Source organism: Pseudorca crassidens, chromosome 3, assembly GCF_039906515.1.
Source record: "Pseudorca crassidens isolate mPseCra1 chromosome 3, mPseCra1.hap1, whole genome shotgun sequence".
In the NCBI taxonomy this organism is placed as follows: domain Eukaryota; kingdom Metazoa; phylum Chordata; class Mammalia; order Artiodactyla; family Delphinidae; genus Pseudorca; species Pseudorca crassidens.
Genome location: NC_090298.1, coordinates 160,042,553 through 160,061,607, shown reverse-complemented (window position 1 = coordinate 160,061,607; position 19,055 = coordinate 160,042,553). Strand labels below are relative to the sequence as shown.

At 58.8% G+C, this 19,055-nt stretch overlaps 1 protein-coding gene across 11 annotated transcripts in view; it reads right to left on the bottom strand.

The window, feature by feature from the left end:
- Positions 1-19,055, bottom strand: part of MYO9B (myosin IXB) — a 90,987-nt gene that overhangs the window by 747 nt on the left and 71,185 nt on the right. For 7 of the 11 annotated variants that reach the window (XM_067733129.1, XM_067733135.1, XM_067733133.1 and 4 more), the window contains 23 exons: positions 18,589-18,699; positions 17,042-17,164; positions 15,884-16,033; positions 15,634-15,800; positions 14,071-14,952; positions 13,280-13,352; positions 13,010-13,131; positions 11,115-11,248; positions 10,643-10,833; positions 9,290-9,388; positions 9,007-9,180; positions 8,856-8,897; positions 8,536-8,647; positions 7,697-7,770; positions 6,977-7,169; positions 6,738-6,866; positions 6,432-6,537; positions 6,019-6,150; positions 4,127-4,250; positions 3,570-3,617; positions 3,077-3,223; positions 2,246-2,369; positions 674-2,125 (listed from right to left, as the gene is read on the bottom strand). In XM_067733129.1, the coding sequence (XP_067589230.1) occupies positions 1,710-2,125; positions 2,246-2,369; positions 3,077-3,223; positions 3,570-3,617; positions 4,127-4,250; positions 6,019-6,150; positions 6,432-6,537; positions 6,738-6,866; positions 6,977-7,169; positions 7,697-7,770; positions 8,536-8,647; positions 8,856-8,897; positions 9,007-9,180; positions 9,290-9,388; positions 10,643-10,833; positions 11,115-11,248; positions 13,010-13,131; positions 13,280-13,352; positions 14,071-14,952; positions 15,634-15,800; positions 15,884-16,033; positions 17,042-17,164; positions 18,589-18,699 (3,873 nt within the window). In that variant the 3' untranslated portion in view covers positions 674-1,709. Of the gene's footprint in view, positions 1-673; positions 2,126-2,233; positions 2,370-3,076; positions 3,224-3,569; positions 3,618-4,126; positions 4,251-6,018; positions 6,151-6,431; positions 6,538-6,737; positions 6,867-6,976; positions 7,170-7,696; positions 7,771-8,535; positions 8,648-8,855; positions 8,898-9,006; positions 9,181-9,289; positions 9,389-10,642; positions 10,834-11,114; positions 11,249-13,009; positions 13,132-13,279; positions 13,353-14,070; positions 14,953-15,633; positions 15,801-15,883; positions 16,034-17,041; positions 17,165-18,588; positions 18,700-19,055 lie in introns of those variants that run through there. The other 4 variants (XM_067733131.1, XM_067733140.1, XM_067733139.1 and 1 more) reach the window with 4 other exon arrangements.

The window sequence follows — 19,055 nt, the reverse complement described above, 5'->3', positions numbered from 1 at the left end:
GTGTTGATAAAGGGGGGCTCTACAGGCAGACAGGGCAGGGTCTGAATCCCAGCCCCGCCCCACCCCAGCTGTGTGGCCTTGGACTAGCCCACCAACTCTTCCTTGCATGTGCCATTGAAACTCCGGTTTGTCATGGTCTCCATCTCCCCCGCCCCAAAGGACCCACCTGCCAGCCAGTTCCCACAACTGCCCAGCTGGTTGTAACCTGGGAGCTCTTCTGTGGTGGTTGGGGGTGGTGGTGGTGGTAGTGTTGCTTCTGGTTGTAGTGGGTCCACCAGGACTGACTCCCCACACCCCACCCACGGCGGATGGCCCCATCAGTTGACATTTAAGCCCCAGCTGGGGAGAGGCTAGGTGTGACAGGAGGCAGCTCCCAGGACAGCAGGCTCTCCTCACTGAATGTGGCTCTGCCAGGAGCTGCCTGCTTTCCCAGCTTTCTGGATCAATAAAAAGAACTTCCAGCAAAGCCCACATCCCTTGTGTGAAAAGTATGTGTGAAATTCCAGCAAACAAACAGCAAAGTCGGTTGGAGGAACAAGGCAGCTCCTTCCAGGCAAGGGGCCCAATCTCTGCCCTGTACCCCTCTTGGCTGAGGCCGCAGGGCTGACCCCCACCTGCCAACCCCTGCTTTTTCAGCCTGGAGCTGGCCTGAATAGGAACTGCATGCAGACACTTCTCAGGCACTTTTTTTTTTAATTTCACATGGCCTGTGGGTGCCTCTTGTTCCAGGTCTGGGGCCATGTGTCCAGGTGTCTGGAGAGTGGGCTGAGCCCAGGAGGGGAGCCCCGCTCCGGAGATGCCAGATGTCCAGGCTGTCACTGTAGACTTGTAGGGACATACAACTCCAGGCCTTGCCCTCCCCACCCATGAGTGGTCCTGAGTTGCGGGCTCCTGTTCTGCCACATGGGGCGGGCAGTGCCAAGGGTGGCCTCCTCCAGCCTCCTGTGTCCAGGGCACAGTGGACCAAGGAGTGATGGCCACCTTCGAGTCTCCCTGGGATGTGAGGTCTGTGGTGCCTGGAGTGGAGGCTGCCTACCACCTCGTGTCCTGGCTCCAGCCAACAGTCTTGATCACTACGGAAGGCTCACTGTTCCCTCGAATGCCACCAGCCAGGTGGCCACTGCCGGGCCAGAATACGAGTCCAAGACAGACTTGGGGCAGTCAGGGGCCACAAGCGTCCAAACCTCTCGTGCAAGGTCCTAGCCCTCAGACTGTCCCCCGAGCTGTCCCTCAGTGTGGGTCTGAGCCTCCAAAGCTTCGCGGCTGTGTGGCCTTTACTCTGAAGACTCATGTCCAGGTTATAAGGGAGATGCAGGGCGTTAATATAAAAGTTTGTACATACACATATAAAAAAACAATTTGGTCTTCTGTTAAGGCTGTTACAGTTTAAAGTTATGTAAACCACGCCCAAAGAAACAGTGACCAGAAAAACGTACAAAAGGGGAGCTGGGAGATGCCAGGCTGCCCGCCATGATTCAGTTCTCTGGGCGGGCAACTCTGTGCGATGTAGGGGCTCAGCAAGGGCAGCCGGGCCTCAGCCGGCCTCTCCCTGCCTGCACTCACTTGGAGTTGGTGCCCACCTCACATCGCTCTTGGAGTTTTTCATTCCGGATCCTTCTCAGACCACTGAATGCTGGCTCTGGAGCTCTGGCACCCAGCTCTGGCACCGGGCCGTCCTTGGATTTGCGGACTCTGACAGCTGTGGGCCCTCAGCCATTGGCCTGGCCCGAGGCAGGGGGCAGGCAGTAGGTTGGGGGGTCCGAGTACCTCCGCTTGGTCCCAGGTGGCCGGTCGTCCTTGTCCAGGGGCTCCTGAGGGCCCTGAGTGGGCAGGTGAGTGCCGGGTGTGATATACACAGAGTGTACCTGGTCTGGGCGGCGAGCAGGTGGCTCTCGGCGCCTCACCGGGGTGGCAGCTTCCTGGGCACCTGGTGCCCGGCCAGGGAGATAGGAGGGCAGGCCGGGCGGGAGCTTGATGTTGGCCGTGGGCATGATGGGGGTCCGCCGGGGGGTCTTCACTCTAACCGTCATGAAGGACGACGGCCTTCGTCGAGGAGGGGCGGCCGCCTCGGGGAGGGGGCTCGGGGTGGGTGCGCTGGGGCAGGGGAGAGCAGGCGCGAGGGGCCCTTTTGAGAGACAGATGGCAGGGTTACTGCAGCTTCAGGGCCGGCAGACGGACCCTCGCCCGGGGGCCTGCTGGGTGTGGACATGGGAAGGAAAAAAGCAGACGCTACCTTAATACTGACCTTCCGAGGCCCCCCGCCCAGCCCGCTCTTCCAACAGGCTCTCGGTGCTAGCTGATGTCTCTGAGTCCAGGTTCTCTTCATCGGAGCCCCGAGGGTCCAGCTCTGGCAGCCGGTACGTGATGTCCTCCCTGGGGATGAGAGGGTCACAGTGTCCAAGGCTGTTCCATGGTGGAAGACTGCCCCCACGGAAAAGTGCCAGGCCAGTAGGGGACAGAGTAGGTCATCCTGGTCCTGGAGGGGACTCCCTGCTCCCAGCACCCAAAACCCAACCCCGAAAGCACACCTGGCCCAAAATGCCCCTGACTCAGTGAAGGTCATGTGAGGAAGGTGTCAGGCTGCTGAGGGAAGCCAGGCATCTGGCCTAGTACTCAGCTAGTGAGGGGCTCCTGCCTCAGGACCTTTGCAGACGTTGTTCCCGCTGCCTGGAGTGCCCTACCCTATTCCTAAGACTAGGATGCCCAGGGGGCCTGGATTACACCTGTTCTCCTGGCATAATTTTTAAACAGCATCTCCGTTCATACTTCCATCTTGACCGGACAACAAACTGGTGGATCGCCCTAGCTAAGGCCAACTTTAAGACAAAGTTCACGCATCACCCGTCTGTTTCCCTTCTCTCCCTATGGGCCACTGTGATTCCCTGTGGTCAAGCCAGGGGTTTAACGAGCTTAGGCTGTGTTTTAGGACAGCAGCACCCCGTGAGGTGGGCACTGGACCGCGGGACTGAGCCTAGCCCATTAGCTTCCTAACAGCCAGATTCCCTATAGTGGTGGGGGGGGCAGTGGATGGGGGCTGGACAGGGCGGCCGAGTGTGGCAAGGGTTCGGAGAGACACTTGCTTCTCCTCCTTGATGGACTGGATCCGCTCAATTAGGATCTCTTTCTCACGATCCTCTTCACCGCCGGCCACTTCCTCCTCTGGCAGCACCCCCAGCTCCTCCAGGCCACCGCTGCTGCTCATCCGGGTCTTGGGGTTCTTGATCTGCAAAGAGAAGCGGCAGGTCTGGCCAGCCCCTCTGGGTGGGTGGGGTCAGTGCTTGTGGCTGGAGAGAGGGTGGTGCAAGCAGCTCTGGGGGAGGTTAGTTCTGACATGGGTGGCTAGGCTTAGAGAGGCTTCTCCGGGGATCATGCAGGGACCGAGCGGCCGGCACGTGGTTCATTAGTCATCTTCACAGGCAATCAACAGGCAATGGGTTTCCCCCAGCATGCACTTCCAGAAGGTTAGGACACGCTCGGTCTATCCTACGAGGACCCTAGGGGTTGAGAGGAACCCCAGCATGCACCGCACTGGGAGACATGCGAGGAGGACCCACCGTACGTGTACATACCAGGACCCCCTCATAAGGAGACGAAAACCCCAGTTTGAGAGGCCAGGGCTGGGGGAGAGATGAAGAGTGGGTGACCACACAGGGCCATGACCAGGGCACAGGCGCTAGTCATGAGCATAAGGCCACGTCTGACTGTCGGGACAAGGACAGGATCCTCCCACAGGAGCCCGGGGACGGGCCCCTTATCCCTCTACCCCCCACTGTGAGGCCACTTCTGCTGTGGCAACGTTCCCCTGTGGGCGGGGCCCAGGTCAGCCCGGGACATGGCTGGAGGATGACCAGGACCACCACCAAGTAGGTGACAGGACCCCCACTGCTGAGAGCGGCAGCTGGCCTTGAGGCTGAGCTAGGATGGTGGTCTTTTGGCCGAGGTGAGGAATCAGCCCCTAAACATGCTGCCACGAGGCCCCAGGTCAGGCTGCCGGTGGCAGGGTGTGCTGGGAGAGTGTGCTGGACGGATAAGTGAGACCCCGCCCAATGTCCAAACCCCGCCCACCGGTCCCCACTCCCACTTCGGGGGCCCCGCCCCCACCGATGTCCCACCCTGCGTTGCTCACAGCGTTTTGTCGCAGAAGAGAGAGTCTCCGGAAGGCGATGCTCTCAGCAGCCTCCAGCTGGGTGATCTCCTCCATCTTCACTTTGTACTTCCTCATCTGTTCTTTGATCAGCATCTCCACGCACCTGTGGAGAAGGCGACTCAGCTACCGCCTTGGGGGGTACGGTCAGCATGGGGGCCTGCATCTACGGAGATGCTGGCCCGAGACTGGGGCATGGTGGCTGAGACAGAGACCCAGAGACCAGGCAGGGCCACGGACATGGCTGTGGCTCCCATCGTGGCCCCAGTTCACTCACTGTGTGACCTCGTGTAGCTCACCCCACCTCTCTGAGCCTGAATCCTTGTCTTAATAAGCCTCCTCGTTTGAAGGAGGAAGTACAGTACCATGGAGGTGGGGTGATTTGTCCCAGGGGCTGCAGGCAGCTGGCCCCAAGGGCTCTAAAACTGCACTGTGACCCAAGGCACATGTGCTCAGTGGTCAGGGCCAGCCTCAGTGGTCAGTACCGAGGCAGGGAGGGTGTGGTGGGACCGGATGGACTCAGACTGGATGAAGAGGCAGTCATGACTCAGGTTTCCCATTGTCACGACCACATAAGAAAAAACATGCTGGAAGCAAATCCGTCAACAGCATACCGCTGCCCAGGTAATGTCAGGGCCACACTGGACTCTCCTCCACTCTGCCTACCAGCAGCTGTTCACTGATCTCTTGAGTGTGGCCCGGGGTGTGGGGTGTGCACTGTCAGGCGTAGCCCTCAGGCCTTCCTGTGCTTTGCCTCCTGAAACCGCCTTGGGTGACAGGTTCTTATTTTTACAACTCGAAGTCTAAACACTGTCCTTTTAGTGATGGATGTCTGCTGACCTTCTGAGTTTTTTTTCTCTTAATTAATTTTTATATTTTGGGTGTGCTGCGAGGCATGCGGGATCTTAATTTCCCAATCAGGGATCGAACCCCTGCCCCCTGCAGTGGACGCACGGAGTCCTAACCACTGGACCACCAGGGAAGTCCCTTTCTGAGTTCTTTTGAGGCACTTCCTGTTTTTCGTGCTTTCTAAAAAAAATTTATTTATTTAGCTGCATCGGGTCTCAGTTGCGGCACGTGGGATCTTAGTTGTGGCATGCGTGTGGGATCTAGTTCCCTGACCAGGGATCGAAACTGGGCCCCCTGCATTGGGAGCACGGAGTCCTAATTGCTGGACCACCAGGGAATTCCCTTGAGGCACTTTCTGAGAACTTTTTTTTTTTTTTGAAGCACTTTCTGAGAACTTTCAAAGATCGTTTGTGGGGAAGAAGGAACCTTGAGACAACCGCTTCTGTTTGCTGCAGGCTCTCACTGCTCCCAGAGGCTGGGAATGTGGGGCTTCACCATCTGCCCCTCACCCTGGACAGAAGATGAGGGATTTCTCCCCTTTTTTGGTTTTTCACCCTCAAGAGAACTCAGAAGTGATGCTCTTGCTGCTTGAGGAGATGCTGCCAGGTCTCCACCTGGGTCTGGGCATGTGTGAGCCCTACGATGCCACCAGGAGGCCAGGCTGCTTCCTGTCCCTCGTCTGTCAGAAGAGCCCTGCTCGCCACTCACAGCAGCCAGTGCACGTGCAGACTTCATTAGAAGTTCGGTTTTAGTACAAAAGTCACGTGTGTTCATTAGAAAAGAAAGAAGGGTGGGGAGACCAAACGAAGTTTACCCAGGACCCCAGTGCTCAGGACACCTCCTGGGGCCGTTGTGATCGGGCTATGTTCTTCTAGACTTTCCTCTGCAGGCACACTTACACACTACCGAGGCCAGGCCAGTCCCAGGATTCTGGAGAGGGCTCTCCTCTTTCGTTTGTGGGATCCCTGGCTCGGCTGCCCCGAGTGCATGTTGCGGGGTGGCGGCCAGCCGGTCCTGGTACTCACGTGGTGATTTTGAGGACGTCCTTCATGCTGGTTAGCGGGTCCGAGTTGTCGGGGCAGCGCAGGAGGCAGGGCGCAAAGATGATGGCCAGTGCGCTGGGTGACATTCGGTTCACGTCCTCAAGCAGGGCCACCCTGTGGAGCGAGTGGCAGTTAGGGGGTGGCCACAGGGAGCCCCAAGGCCAGAGTCCAGATCCCGGGAAAGTGCTGCTGCAGCCGGGAGGTGAGAAACGCTCGCTCCTGCAGGGTGGAGAGGCGCCACGAAGAAGCCGGGGGCCCCCTTCTGGACCCCCCAGTATGGGCTCACGTCCTGGTGTGGAGCCACCAGAGAACGCCAGCCCGGGGAACGCCGTGGGGTGGCTCTTGCTGGGACCCCACCCCCCAGAGAACGGGGCAAGAGGACGGCAGGCACTTGCTTGACCAGGTGGAAGATGAGCCTCTCCAAGGAGTTGTGGTTGGCTTCTGGTAGGTGCTCCAGGACGGCGTAGATGGCGGCCAGCTGCTCCTGCTTCTCTGGCAGCTCTAGGAGGGTCCTGGGGGTCAGCTCCCTGCGGCCCTCACCCGACAGGCCCCAGGGCACCGGGGAGCCTCCCACTGTCTGGGGCCCGGTTTCTCAGCTGGGGGCACGGGGGTCCGTCCTCCCTGACCGGCCACAGCACGTGCTCGAGGCTCTGAGCCCCGACCTCGACCAACCTGCCGGCTCTCGCCACAGTGGGACTCACCGACGGCGCGGAGGAAGTCGCCGTACTGGGCGAAGGTCATGAGGGGCTCGGGCAGCTCCCGCAGCCACTGCTTGAGCACCCCGGTGATGGCGTGGATGGGAAAGTTCTCCAGTTTGACTGCCGTGGGGTCTGCGGGGAGGGCGCGGCAGCCGGTGAGCTCGGGGAAGGCAGGAGGGCCGAGCCTGGAGCCCCACGCGGTGCCCTCCTGCCCTTGACACCTACCTGTCCGCAGCACCCACCTGTCTGCAGCGCCTGCCGGAGCTCCCTCGTGCGGTTGGCGGCACCCGACTTGCGGTAGAGGCCCTCGGTGTACAAGCCGTGCATCTCCACGTGTTCCAGAAGCTTCTCCAGCACGATGGGCACTGAGACCTTGTCGCTGGTCAGGCTGTCCACGCACACGCCAAAGTGGCCCGGCTCAGTGCCTGGCTCGATCTGCGACGACGGGGATGGGGGTGAGGGTCAGGCCTGGGCTGGTTGTCCTCCCTGTCACCCGCCCCCCTCAGCCCGGCTTCCTCTGTGGCCGCCACCCCCCATGCTCCTCATCCTCTCTTGCACGGCTGCCAGAGGTGCCGGGCTGTGGAGGTCCCCGGATGGCTGCTGGCAGGGGGTCCCTGTGTGAAGTACCACAGTCCCCTCCGCCCAGCTGATCCTGGCTTGTGCCAGCCCGTAGGACCCCGCCTCCCTCGTGCAGGGTAGGGGTTTCCTTCCACCTGGAGGGGGGAAGAGCAGGGCCAAGGCCTGGGGTGCACACACAAGCCTGGCCCCAGCTTTGGGGGGCCCTCTGGGGGCTCTGACAGGACCGGGGTGCGCTCTGCTTCGGGACCAGCCCCTCCCACCAGCTCCGTGCTCCCACCTGACACCCAGCCTTGGCCTTGCACCTAGCACACCCTTCTCCTCCACATCTCTCAGAACGGCCTCCCCCAGGTGTTCTGGAGAGTTCCCGGCCCCAGCAGGCTCACCTTCTTCCCACTTGTGTAAGAGCAGTAGGTCTGAATCTTGTGCACACACTTCTTGTGGCAGGTCATCTTGCACACTAGGAGGTCATGGTGGGGGAGGGGGAGAGGGCGGTCACTGACGCGCATCGGGGACCCATGGGTCCCGTGGCCGCCTGTCCCCGTGTCTCAGGACAGTGACAACTGCCTGGGTATTTACGATGGACACGGAGTGGCGGGCTGCTCCTCACACAGGGGCCAAGGGGAGAGGTTACCCTGGCCCGAAAAGAAAGCCAACCCTGACTGGTCCTGGCGGGAAAACTGCAGTGCTAGAGGACTCCTGACCCAGCCTGGGCCCCTGGGGGCTGACTGGCTCCCCACCCGGCCTTGGCCACCTCCTGGCTGCCTGACTGGGGGCCGGCTGGCTCACCCTGGGCTGCACCTGGCTCTCAGGGTCCCTGTGGGGACTGACTGGCCTCGCCTGGCACATGGGGGAGGGGCCAGCACTTCAGGCAGTGAGAGCAGCATGAACAAAGACCCGGAGATACGGCCCAGGGTGACTTGCCCAGGTAGGCGTGCAGAGGGGAGGCTGCGGAGTTGGGGGGGGGGCCTGGGGGTCAGTTGAGGACCGGCCCCTGCCCCAGCGTGACAGCGGGGCATTTGAGTGGGTGAGGTGCGGCCTTACTGCCCCTGTGGTGAGGGTCAGTGCTCTGGGAGGATCAACCCTGTAGCTGGGGTGAAGGCCCGGGTGCACCGTGAGGGGTTGGGGACACGGTGGGGGGTCAAGGGGTGTGCAGTGGGAGTCGGGGGGCCTGGGGGGGGCGGTCAGGGGCGCGGTGGGCGATCGGTGGGCGAGGGGCACTCACCGCTGCAGAGCAGGGCCTTGTCCATGAGCCAGATGTAGGAGAGGCACTGCTCGCAGGACTGGGGGATGCTCACTTGGTAGCTGGCGAACACGTGCCCGTTGTGCTGCTGGACCTGCAGCAGTGGGGGAGGGGGGCCGAGTGGGAAGGTGGACCCCCAACGAGGTGGCCACGGGGCCGCACAGTGGGGACGCTGCCTGCGGCATCTCAGGACCGGGGGCCCTTAAGGCCGAGTAGGAAAACACACACCCGCCCGCGTACACATGTGCACACACAGACATGCGCACACCCGTGCACGTGCACGCGAGAACACACATACTCACAGCACGTTCCTGCTTCCGCTTCTTCTTCTGAGCTTTGCTCTGCTGTGAGGGAGCACAAAGGCCAGCTCTGTGTGGGGTCCCCTGGGGACACCCCCACCCCAGCGACGTCCTGGCGCCGGGACCCTCCCTCGCCTGGAGCGGTAGCACCCACCTTGGGAGGCTCGAAGTCGTTCTTGGTGTGCCCGCGGGTGAACTCGTCCAGCAGCGACTGGAAGAGGTTGAGGACCAGGTTGGTGTCCTTCTCGCCGCGCTCGGCCGCCAGGTTGCTCACGACGATCTGGTAGTTCTCCATCAGGTCCTTGTAGCCGACGTGGATCTTCCCGTTCTGTGGCAATGCAGGGTGTGAGCCTCTGTGAGACAGACAGACGGGGGTGCCCGGGGGAGGGCACGGGGTTTGCCGCGGGGGCCCTCCCTGGGGCTGGGGCTCCACGTACAGGGACAGAATACATGGTCTTGAGGTTGCTTCGGAACTTCTCGGTGGCTTCGATGAATAAGCTCTCGATGGGAGTCTTCTGGGAACGCAGGTCATTTATCTGGAGAGGAAGGGAGAGGTGTGCTGACCCCACGTGACCTCAGGCCGGGCATCTGGGCGGCCATAGCTCCGCCCCATCCCAAGTCCTTCCCTGGCTCCCCTGGGCTTGCAGGGAAACATCCCGGCCCTCTTGCCAACCCTGATGTGTCGGAGATCACTCACTGTGGGTGTTGAGCAGCACCCCTGGCCTCCCCCACCAGATGCTGGTAGCTTGTGAGGACTAAAAACATCTACTGATGTTGCCATGTGTCCCCTGGGGGCAGACTCACCCCTGGCTGAGAAACACTGGTTTAACTGGGGCCCTTCCTGCCGCCCCACCCCGGCGCTCAGTGGCCGGCTGTGCTCCAGGACGGGGGCTGCCTCAAATGGCCTGGTCATTTCACCATGCCTCCACCCCTTAACTGTTCCTGTCAGCCCTCTGTCTCCTTCTGAAGCTCTCAAACACCACACTGTTTGCTGTGGGACTGCCTGCGGCTGGGGCCATGAATACCCTGAGTGCAGGCTGTGATTTCTTCACCTCTGTCTCGCACGCTAAGTGCTCAATCATTGCCTGGAACTGAACGCATTTTGTAAAAGTGTGTGCTAAGTAAAATAATTTGTTCGCGGTCAGCTGCAGCTGAGCGGCAGGACAAGGAAATGTTGCAGGACCTACAGGAGCAGCCTGGCAGGACACCTGTCAGGTGCCTTGCCTGGAAGATTATTCTGGAGGCTAATGCTTCCTTTTTCTCATGTGTGTGAGAAAGTGGGCCACTGCCCCCAAGGGGCGCTCTGAGACAGCAAACCACGTGTCTTTCAACAGCGGATCTCAAACTTCCTGGGCAGGAACTGCAGGACAGAATGCCTCTGCTGGGCGCCCAACCCACGTGTGCACATGCACGTGTGCTCTAGATGATTCCGGCAGGGCCGGGGGTCCCAGAATCAGGTGATGCAGGTGTGACTCGCTTCCACACGTTCTGTGCGGCCCCCATAATAAGACACACATTTTGTAGCAAAACGTAAGCATCCCCACCGAGCAGGATGAATGTAGGCTACAAGCGACCTCTCGGGAACCCCTGCCAGGTTTTACAGAAAAGCAGCTGATGCCAAACTTAGGAACAAGGGTGTGGTTTCCAGAACTTTCTGTGTGTTGGAACCGTGGACCTGGACTTTCCATTCCCGCCTGATAAAGGCTTTGGTATGACGGTTTGCAAAACTGCCAGGTGGTTTGCAAAACTGCCAGGCTCTCTGGGGAGGCCCGGGGCCCCGGCTGGCCCACCTTGTTGAGCAGGAACTCATCCAGGTACTTGAGCTCGTTGGCGTTGGTGATCTTGCGGAACACCGACTCTCGCCACTTCTCTGACACCGTGATTTTGCCAATCTTGAGGTTCCGGTTCTTCTTCCCTTTGCCTCCTGGCTCCTTGGCGTGCTTCTCGCCGGCGGCGTGGCGGTGCTGGTGGCTGGAGGGGGCTGGGGAGGGGGGCGGGAGGCAGGAGAGGCTGGTAAGGGCCGTGGGTTCCTGGGGAAGACTCAGGTTGGCCTCTGGGGCATGGTCACAAGTGCAGAGAACCAGGGACCTGTGCTGTCACACACTGAGGTCCGCGGCCAGAGAGCGCCTCTGGGGATGGGGACCAGTCCCAAAGCCCTGCAGCCAGGGCTTGGCCCACAGCTGACTCAAGGCCCCATCTGGAGACTGTCCTCAGGGGCCCCAGTGGCTCTGCTGTCTGTCCCTGAGGCTGCGGGAGACCAACCTTCTAGATTCTTCTTCATGGCGGCGGCTTCCAGTACGACTTGCCCGGGTACTGTGTTCTCTGTCTCCTCTGTGCCCTCCAGGCTGTATTTCTTATCCTTGTTCTTATGCAGGAAAAGTCTCTTAAACGTGGATCTGTAGGACAAAGTAAGGGATTCCGCTTAAGCCTCAGGAAATGAAGGCAGATGTGAGGCCAAACAAGGGTCCACTTACTGTAATGAGAAATAGCCCTCGTCTTGGTTATCATTGGAAGGGGATGCCACTAAAAATACGGTTGATCTGTGTGAACTGACAGGGGAGTCGGGCAAAAGAGCGAGATGCTGAGCAGATGTCACAGCGTGACCCCATTTTCACATTAAAAAAAAATTACCCCCCCGTCCCCTCCCCCAAGATTCTTTTATAGACACAAGGTTAGGGGAAAAAAACCTCAAAGAATAAATAGCAAATCATGTACTATGGATACTGGGCATGTGATGGGGTGAATGGTGGCTCCACCCAAAAGGTATGTCCATGTGCTAACACTCAGGGTCTATAAGCATGATCTTATCTGGGAAAATGGTCTTTGCAGATGTGACTAAATGCTATGGACTGAATATGTGTCCCCCCATATCTGTATGTTGAAGCCTAACTCTCAGTGTGATGGTGTCGGGAGGTGGGGCCTTTGGGAGCTGATTAGGTCATGAGGGTGGAGCCATCATGAATGGGATTCATGCCCTCATGAGAGACCCCAGAGAGCTCCCTCACCACTTCCGCCATGTGAGGACCCAGCAAGAAGAAGGTGTCTATGAATCAGATATCAAATCTGCCGGCACCTTGATCTTGGACTGCCAGCCTCCAGGTCAGTCTGTGGTGTTTTGTTACAGTAGCCCGAATGGACTAGGACACTAAATGAAGGATCTCAAGATTCTGAGTCATCCTGGATTACCCAGATGCGCTCTAAAGCCCATGACAAGTGTCTTTATAAGAGACAGAAAAAGAGAAGACACAGGGGAGAGACGAATGTCATGTGAAGACAGAGGCTGAGATTGGAGGGGGGGTGATGCAGCCACAAGCCAAGGAATGCCTGGAGCCCCCAGAAGCTGGAAGAGGCAAGGAAGGAAGGATCCTCCCCGAGATCCTTTGGAGGGAGCACGGCCCTGCCCACACCTTGATTTCACACTTCCGGCCTCCAGAACCACAAGAGAGTAAACTCCTATTGTTTGAAGACACCCTGTTTGTGGTACTTTGTTGTGGTGGTGGGGTCTCCTGAAAGTAGGGGGCTCTCTCCTCCCACTGCAGCCCGTTCCTCACCGTCCTCAGGCTCCCGTCCTGAGTTTGGGTCAAAGCTCCCCCGTCCCAGGGCCCAACCTCTCTGCTCTGTGAACAGAGCACTGTGGCAGAGGCTTTCTGGGGACAGAGCCTTGGCCCAGTTTTTGCTATCTAAGGACCAAGGAGGGGTTCCTGGATGTGGGGATGGAGAAGCTGGGAGCTGGTTCTCATTCCATAAACAGCCAAATGGACACTGTCTGTCTGTGGCCTCAGAGGAGGTGACCCACACTGGCTCTAGGTTTCAGTGGGAATCATTTCACCCCAATGTGGCCACAACCCGAGCTCCGCGTGGGTTTCTCCTCACGGAACTGCTAAGCGAACGTCTCCCCAAAAGAGCTTCATATAAGTGCAGTCGGCTTATGGGAATTTCCTGGTGGTTCAGTGGTTAGGACTCTGTGCTTTCACTGCCAGGGCCCAGGTTCAATCCTGGTCAGGGAACTAAGATCCTTCAAGCCGTGTGGCCAAAAAAAAAAAAAGTGAGAAACGTGTGATCAGCTTAGGAGATCAGACTGCTCCGGGACTGGAGGACCTGGACACCCTGGGTGTCCTCTGGTGGCCTGAGCCCACACCCCAAAACCCCACACTTACTTAGAATCGACGGAGCCTGGGGACAGCCCAGCATCTGTCCCCAAGGATGTGTCACCCGACTTCTTCTTCTGGATGGCCAGCTTCTTCGTGCTGGGCTCCCCGTCCATGGTTTCTGCAGAAGGCTGTAGGGGAGGGGGGCTGGGTAAGCAAAGGCAGGCGCCCTCTCCGGAGGGAAGGTGTGGGTCCCGGTGCCACCATGCATTCTATCCACCGTTCCCTTCTGGTGGTGCTTGGACCCTCAGGGGTGAGAGCTGCCGCCTAAAGCTTTACCTGAGTCTTGGTCTGGGACGGGGACGAGAGGAGCCTGGAGACGTCGCTCGTGGATAAGGAAATGCGCCTCTCCCTGCGAGATCACAGAAATATGGCTTTTACTGACAAGGGTGAGTAGGAGACATTTGGGGTTGCCATGACTGAGAGGGAGAGGGTAGTGCTACTGGCATCTGGTGGGCGGAAACCAGGGATGCTGTTCTGCCCCCCACCGTGCCCAGGACGGCCCCCACCACAGAGATCGAGACGGCCCCAGGGGTCCACTGTGCCAAGGCCGAGAAAGCCTGCCCTAGCAAAAGGCCTGCATCTTCCTCCATCTCTTTATTCCTTTGGACAGGCAGCCCTCTGGGACAAGGGGCTGGTGATTCGGAGTCACCAATATTTAGCCAACTGGGGTCCGAGTGTGTCGAGAGCTGCTCTTTCAGCCTCTGGGTGCGTGTAATCAGTCCCACTGTTGATGAGGAAACTGAGGTCCAGGCAGGCTGGGGAGGGGGGGACCTCAACCCAAGGGACCACTTTCCACAAGGCTGGAGGCTTTCTGTGTGAACTGGGCTCATTTGGACAGGGGCTTCAGGGTTCCCGGAAGGTGCCTCGTCTTCCCCGAGCCTCTCCCCACCCCCTGGGCCCTTCTTCCTTGGGGCTCCTACCCACCTGGTGTCAGCTCTCAGGCACAGAGCCTCACGCGTTTCTGGGATGCGTGGCGCTGCCTCGGTCCTGCTCCAGGCTTTGGCTATGTAACCCCCGACCCTGCCCACCCACCCCAGCCCTTGGAGAAAGGAGGGTACAGGGCTTACTTTGTGGGCGTGAGGGCGACCCCCTCGGCCCGGTGCCGCTTGCTGAGGTCCAGGGACTGGCTCAGCACGGTGCTGGGGCCAGCGGTCATCAGCTTCTTGCCCCGCCACAGCTCCACGGCGCTGGCCAGCCGCTCGGCGTCTGGGTCCCTGTACCGCTGAATCTGGGTGGAGCCTCCTGGGCTCTCGGGCCTGTCCTGGGCCCTCGGGCCAACCCCCAGCTTGCTCTTGTCCTTGGGAGTCTCCGGGGTGGCACCGGGGGTCGGCACGCCGACCCTGCTGTCCAGGGCCAGGCTGGTGGGTCGTTCCACGTGGCCGGGCCTGGGGCTCCCGCCCTGGGCTTCAGCTGGGACCAGGCTGCCCGGCGTGGGCTGCGGGGGCTCCTCGGGCTGCTTTTCAGGAGGAGCCAGCCCTGTGTCCGTCCTCGCGTCCCGAGGGCTTTCATCTTCTCTGTCCTCCTTTCTGTCTTCTGCGAGGCTCTCTTGTGGCTCTGGGACGGCCCTTCCAGAAGGTTCTCTGAGGGCGTGCTCTTCCTTACAGGACTGGATGTGCTTGTTCTGGAGCTTCACGTGCTCCAGCCCCCTCTGCCGGCGTGACTCGCGCTTCTCCCGGCTGCTGGGCACTTTCTCGTGACTTTCGGCTGCGTTTTTCTGGGCTGGGGGCGCCTTCTCCGGTCGGGAGCTCTCCACGGGGGACCCGTCACTGGGCCACGCCTCGGGCTCCAGCTCCAAATGCTCGCCGTCCTTGGATGGTTCTGGGCCCTGCGAGGGCTCCTGCCCAGCTGCCCAGCCCGGCCCGGTCTCTGCTGTTTCCTGTTTGGCGGCTCGCTGGGCTTCCCTCTCCTTCTCTGCAGCCTTCTGCTTCTCTGCCACCATCTGGCTGAAGCTGGTGGGGGGAAAGTGAAGGGAGTGCTTTCAGGAACAAATCCACCCAGGGCGTTGGGGACCCCTTTTCTACCTGCAGGTGCAGGGGTGGGGGGCCAGGTGGCATGTGGCGAGACCCTGGCCCTCAGAGATGCTTCTGGAAAGGCAGAACCTCCTCAGTCAGGGAAGGGGGAGACACGGAATGGCCTCTTGTTGTCATGGCCACCTCTGCCTGGCTGGTTCAGGGGAACCTTTATCAGGTCTGTTCTGGGAGGGATCTGTTCAGAACCCTCTGAATTCCTTTGGGGTCCCTGTCCTGGTGGATTCCCAGGCTTCGTGTGTGAGCGGGGGTGAGGGGAGCCCCCTGATGGCTGGTCCTGGTGGCCTGAACCCTCCAGCTCTGAATCCAGGTGCTCTGCCAACCTGCCTGGGGTGGGCAGGTGCAGTGGTGGTGCGGGGGTCCCTGGCAGAGACTGAGTACCGCCAGTGGTGACCTGGGGTTTTGCCAGTAGGTGCCACCTACCAGCCCTGGAGCGTCCCTCTAGGGTCCTGTGTGCCCAGATGGCTAGATGCCTGCCAGCCCCTCCTCAGCCTCCCTGTGTCCAGACAGCTCCACTGGCCAGACGGTGTCTCAGGCAGCCCTTCGGTGAGTGGAATGTTCTGGGGGGCGGGGGGGCGGGGGGCTTGGTCCCATTCTGCTCACCTCCTGCGCTGCAGGTGCCCCCGGCAGAGGCTCTGCAGACGGATGATGGTCTGTCTCTGGAGCTGGTAGGCTGTCCGCTGCCGGTAGCCCCTCCATGCGGCCTGGAGGTACACTGCTGCCTGTGTCCTCTCCAGTGCCCGGCGGACGCGGTAGGACCGCCAGCAGGCCTGAGAGTGGAGGGGGCATTCAGGGGCTGGGAGGGCGAGACCCCGGCCACCCCCGCCCCCGGCCCCATGGGCCCCCTCAGGACCTGGATGGTGACGGCCGCCCGCCTCATCTGTAGGAAGTGCCTGCGCTCCAGCACCATCCGGAACCAGCTCTGCAGGAGCAGGATCTTCCGCACGACCTCCCGGTGCAGTGTCTCCTGCAGGGCCTGCCGCTCCGTCTCCTTCAGGAAAACCTAGCAGGGAGTGGGCACAGGAGGGGTCAACATGGCCTCCAGAACCCCTGTACTCGACAGGTCTGCTCAGCCCACCCCGGGATTACGTGAGACCAAGCTGGTGTGCTGACTGACCTGACCTGACCAAGGGGAGTTTTTTTTTTTTTTTTTTAAATATTGAGATAGAATTCCCAGAACATAAAATTAACCATTTAAAGTGAACAATTCAGTGGCATTTAGTACGTTCACAATATTGTGCAGCCATCACCTGGATCTAGCTCTGAAACATTTCCATCACCCCAAAGGGAGACTCCGTGCCCATCAGCAGTCATTTCCTAACCCCCTCCCCCAGCCCCTGGCAACCACTAATCTGCTTTCTGTCTCTATGGATTTACATGTTCTGGACATTTCATATCAATGAGATCACACAATCTGTGGCCTTTTGTGTCTGACTTCTTTCACTCAGCATGACGTTTTCAAGGTTCATCCACGTAAGCGTGTATCAGGGCTGAATAATACTCCACTAAGTGAATGGCCCACGTTTTGTTTATCTATCATCTGTTGATGGATACATGAATTATTTCTACCTTTTGGCAAGTGACTAGTGCCACTATGAACATACATGTACAAGGATTTGTTTGCACATCTATTTTCAGTTCTTTTGGGTTGATACCTAGGAGCGGAATTGCTGGGCCACATGGTAACTCTATATGATTAACCTGTTGGGGCACTGTGAGGAGACTTGTCACATCTGGTAGAGCCCTGTTGGGGAGCTGCCAGACATTACAAAGGTTACCGACTAGCTCCTGAACATCCTGTGCTATGGTGTGATGGTCTGATGCCTGAGCCCCACACCTTAGGTCTGCCCCTCTGCCTTCCAGGAAGAAATAACGTGCTGGGCGCCAAGAAACGCACTTCCTCAGCAGAGCCCCTTATTTTTCAGTGAGTGGCTTGGGCCATGCGAGGACCCTGTGTGTAGCAGAAGGTGGGGTACAGTTTGCAGCCACCCTGAGGGGTGCAAACACTGACCTTGGTCTTGCCGATTTGGTAGCTCCTCTTGTCTATGTCCATCTTCTCCAGCAGGGCAGAGATAACCTCCCTGCAGGGCTGGGCATTCTTGGGCAACAGTACCTGGAACTGCTCCGTGAAATCCTGGGTGATTTTGGCCGAGAAAGGAAAATCTGCGTTAGTGTTTCTGCCACCCGACAAGAAGACGGGGCTCCAGCAATTCTCTGGTCAAGCCGAGTTTCTGAAGGCAAAACTTGGTTTGATGTGAACAGTACTGACAAAGCTAAAATCTTGGACTTTCTGAAACAGTCTAAAGCTTAAGAAAGACTGTCGCAGACACAGAGCACCGATCTTTCAGTCAGTCAGTGAGTGACCACTGAGGACCTGCTGGGTGCTGGCGTTGTTGGGGGGCAGCCAGGAGATGGAGCTGCTCTTGGGGGGCCCACAGTCTGGCTCATTAGAAGGCTGAACCATAGCTGGAGGCATGTCCCCACACTGCCCTCGCTTTTCTGGCCTCATTGCACGGCATGCGGGATCTTAGTTCCCCAACCAGGGATAGAACCTGTGCCTCCTGCAGTGGAAGCGCAGCATCCTAACCACTGCACCACCAGGGAAGTCCTAAGGTATGCCCTTTTTAAGTAAACAATTACGCCAAATTTTTAAGAGCGAAGCCATTAATGAGACACACCAGCATTTTCTCCCTTTTCGGTAATTTGCCTTTCCTATTTATGTAGGATCAGAAAGATGACATTCCCATTCTGTGGATGAAAAAGGGAGGCATGCCACAATGAAGCCATGTCCCTGAGGCCATACGGGTAAAGCCTGAACGGGGACCACGTGCTGCCGCCTCTGGTTTCAGGCCCAGTGCTCGAGCACCACACAGCTGCTGCCAGCTCCCAGCATGAGCCAGGGGTTCTCAACCTGGGCCATGTGGACCCCTGGGGACATTCAGTGATACATGGAGACATCTTGGGTTGTCAGAACTCAGGGGAATAGTGTTCCTGGCATCTTGCGGGTGGAGGCCAGGGATGCTGCTCAACACCCAATGGTGCACAGGGCGGCCCTCACCACAGAGAATGACCCAGCCCCAAGTGTCAACGGTGACGTGGTTGAGAAACTGCTGTAATTTGGTCTTCACCAATGTGAGGTTACTGGTGATCTTCTGTGTTTCTAGAAAGCCCAGGGAGTCATCTCTGAAGTCATCACCTCCTTGGGCCTCAGTTTCCATATTGGGAAAATAGGAAGCAGGGCCCCCTTGCTGCTGGTTGACAGAATAAAAGAGCTGGGTATAAAAGTGTGTATTACAGAAGATGCTCAATAAAGGGCCGACCTGCACAGGGATCTGCTTGTACAGTTCCCTCTTCCCCACTTGGTTTAACACACCTCTTGCGAGGCACTATGTCCCCGACCATGAGAAAAGAATGATCTGGTACAAATGCCAACAGTGCCAGCCAGTGTGAAGAAACCCTAATGGAAAGTAACCTGCCAGGCTCATGCTCCATAGACGCGCTCTTTCCGGAGGTGGCTAGTATCCCAGGCAGCCATGCATGTGCACAAGAGCATCCTACCTGGAACGTGTACTTGGCGCTGTAGCCCGACCTCCGGATCCGCACGGTCTCCAGCATGCCTGTGTAGCGCAGCTGCTGCAGCACCAGCTCATCATCGAAACACAGCTCTTTCTGAAACAGGATTGAGCAATCAGGGCAGATGCCTGTAGGTGGCTGGGGACAGGATCCCTGGGAAGAGGTGTCTATTCCCACGTGACTGCCATCCCTCGGGACTCCAGATACGGATGCAGTCAGGGCACACCTGTGGGCTGGGGCTGATCTGGGAATGTCCCCAACCTGGCAGGCGCGGGCACCTGCAGGATCTGTTTTTTTTTTTTTCCTTGCTCCAGACGTTTTTTTGGGAATAAAGACATGGGGCCACTCAGCAGTGATGCCTAAGGCATTCATCTCTTCTAGAAAACTTGGCCATCTGATCTGCTCTATTCCCTGTTGTCCGGGAGACAGATGCCACTTCTCACTGCCTCACT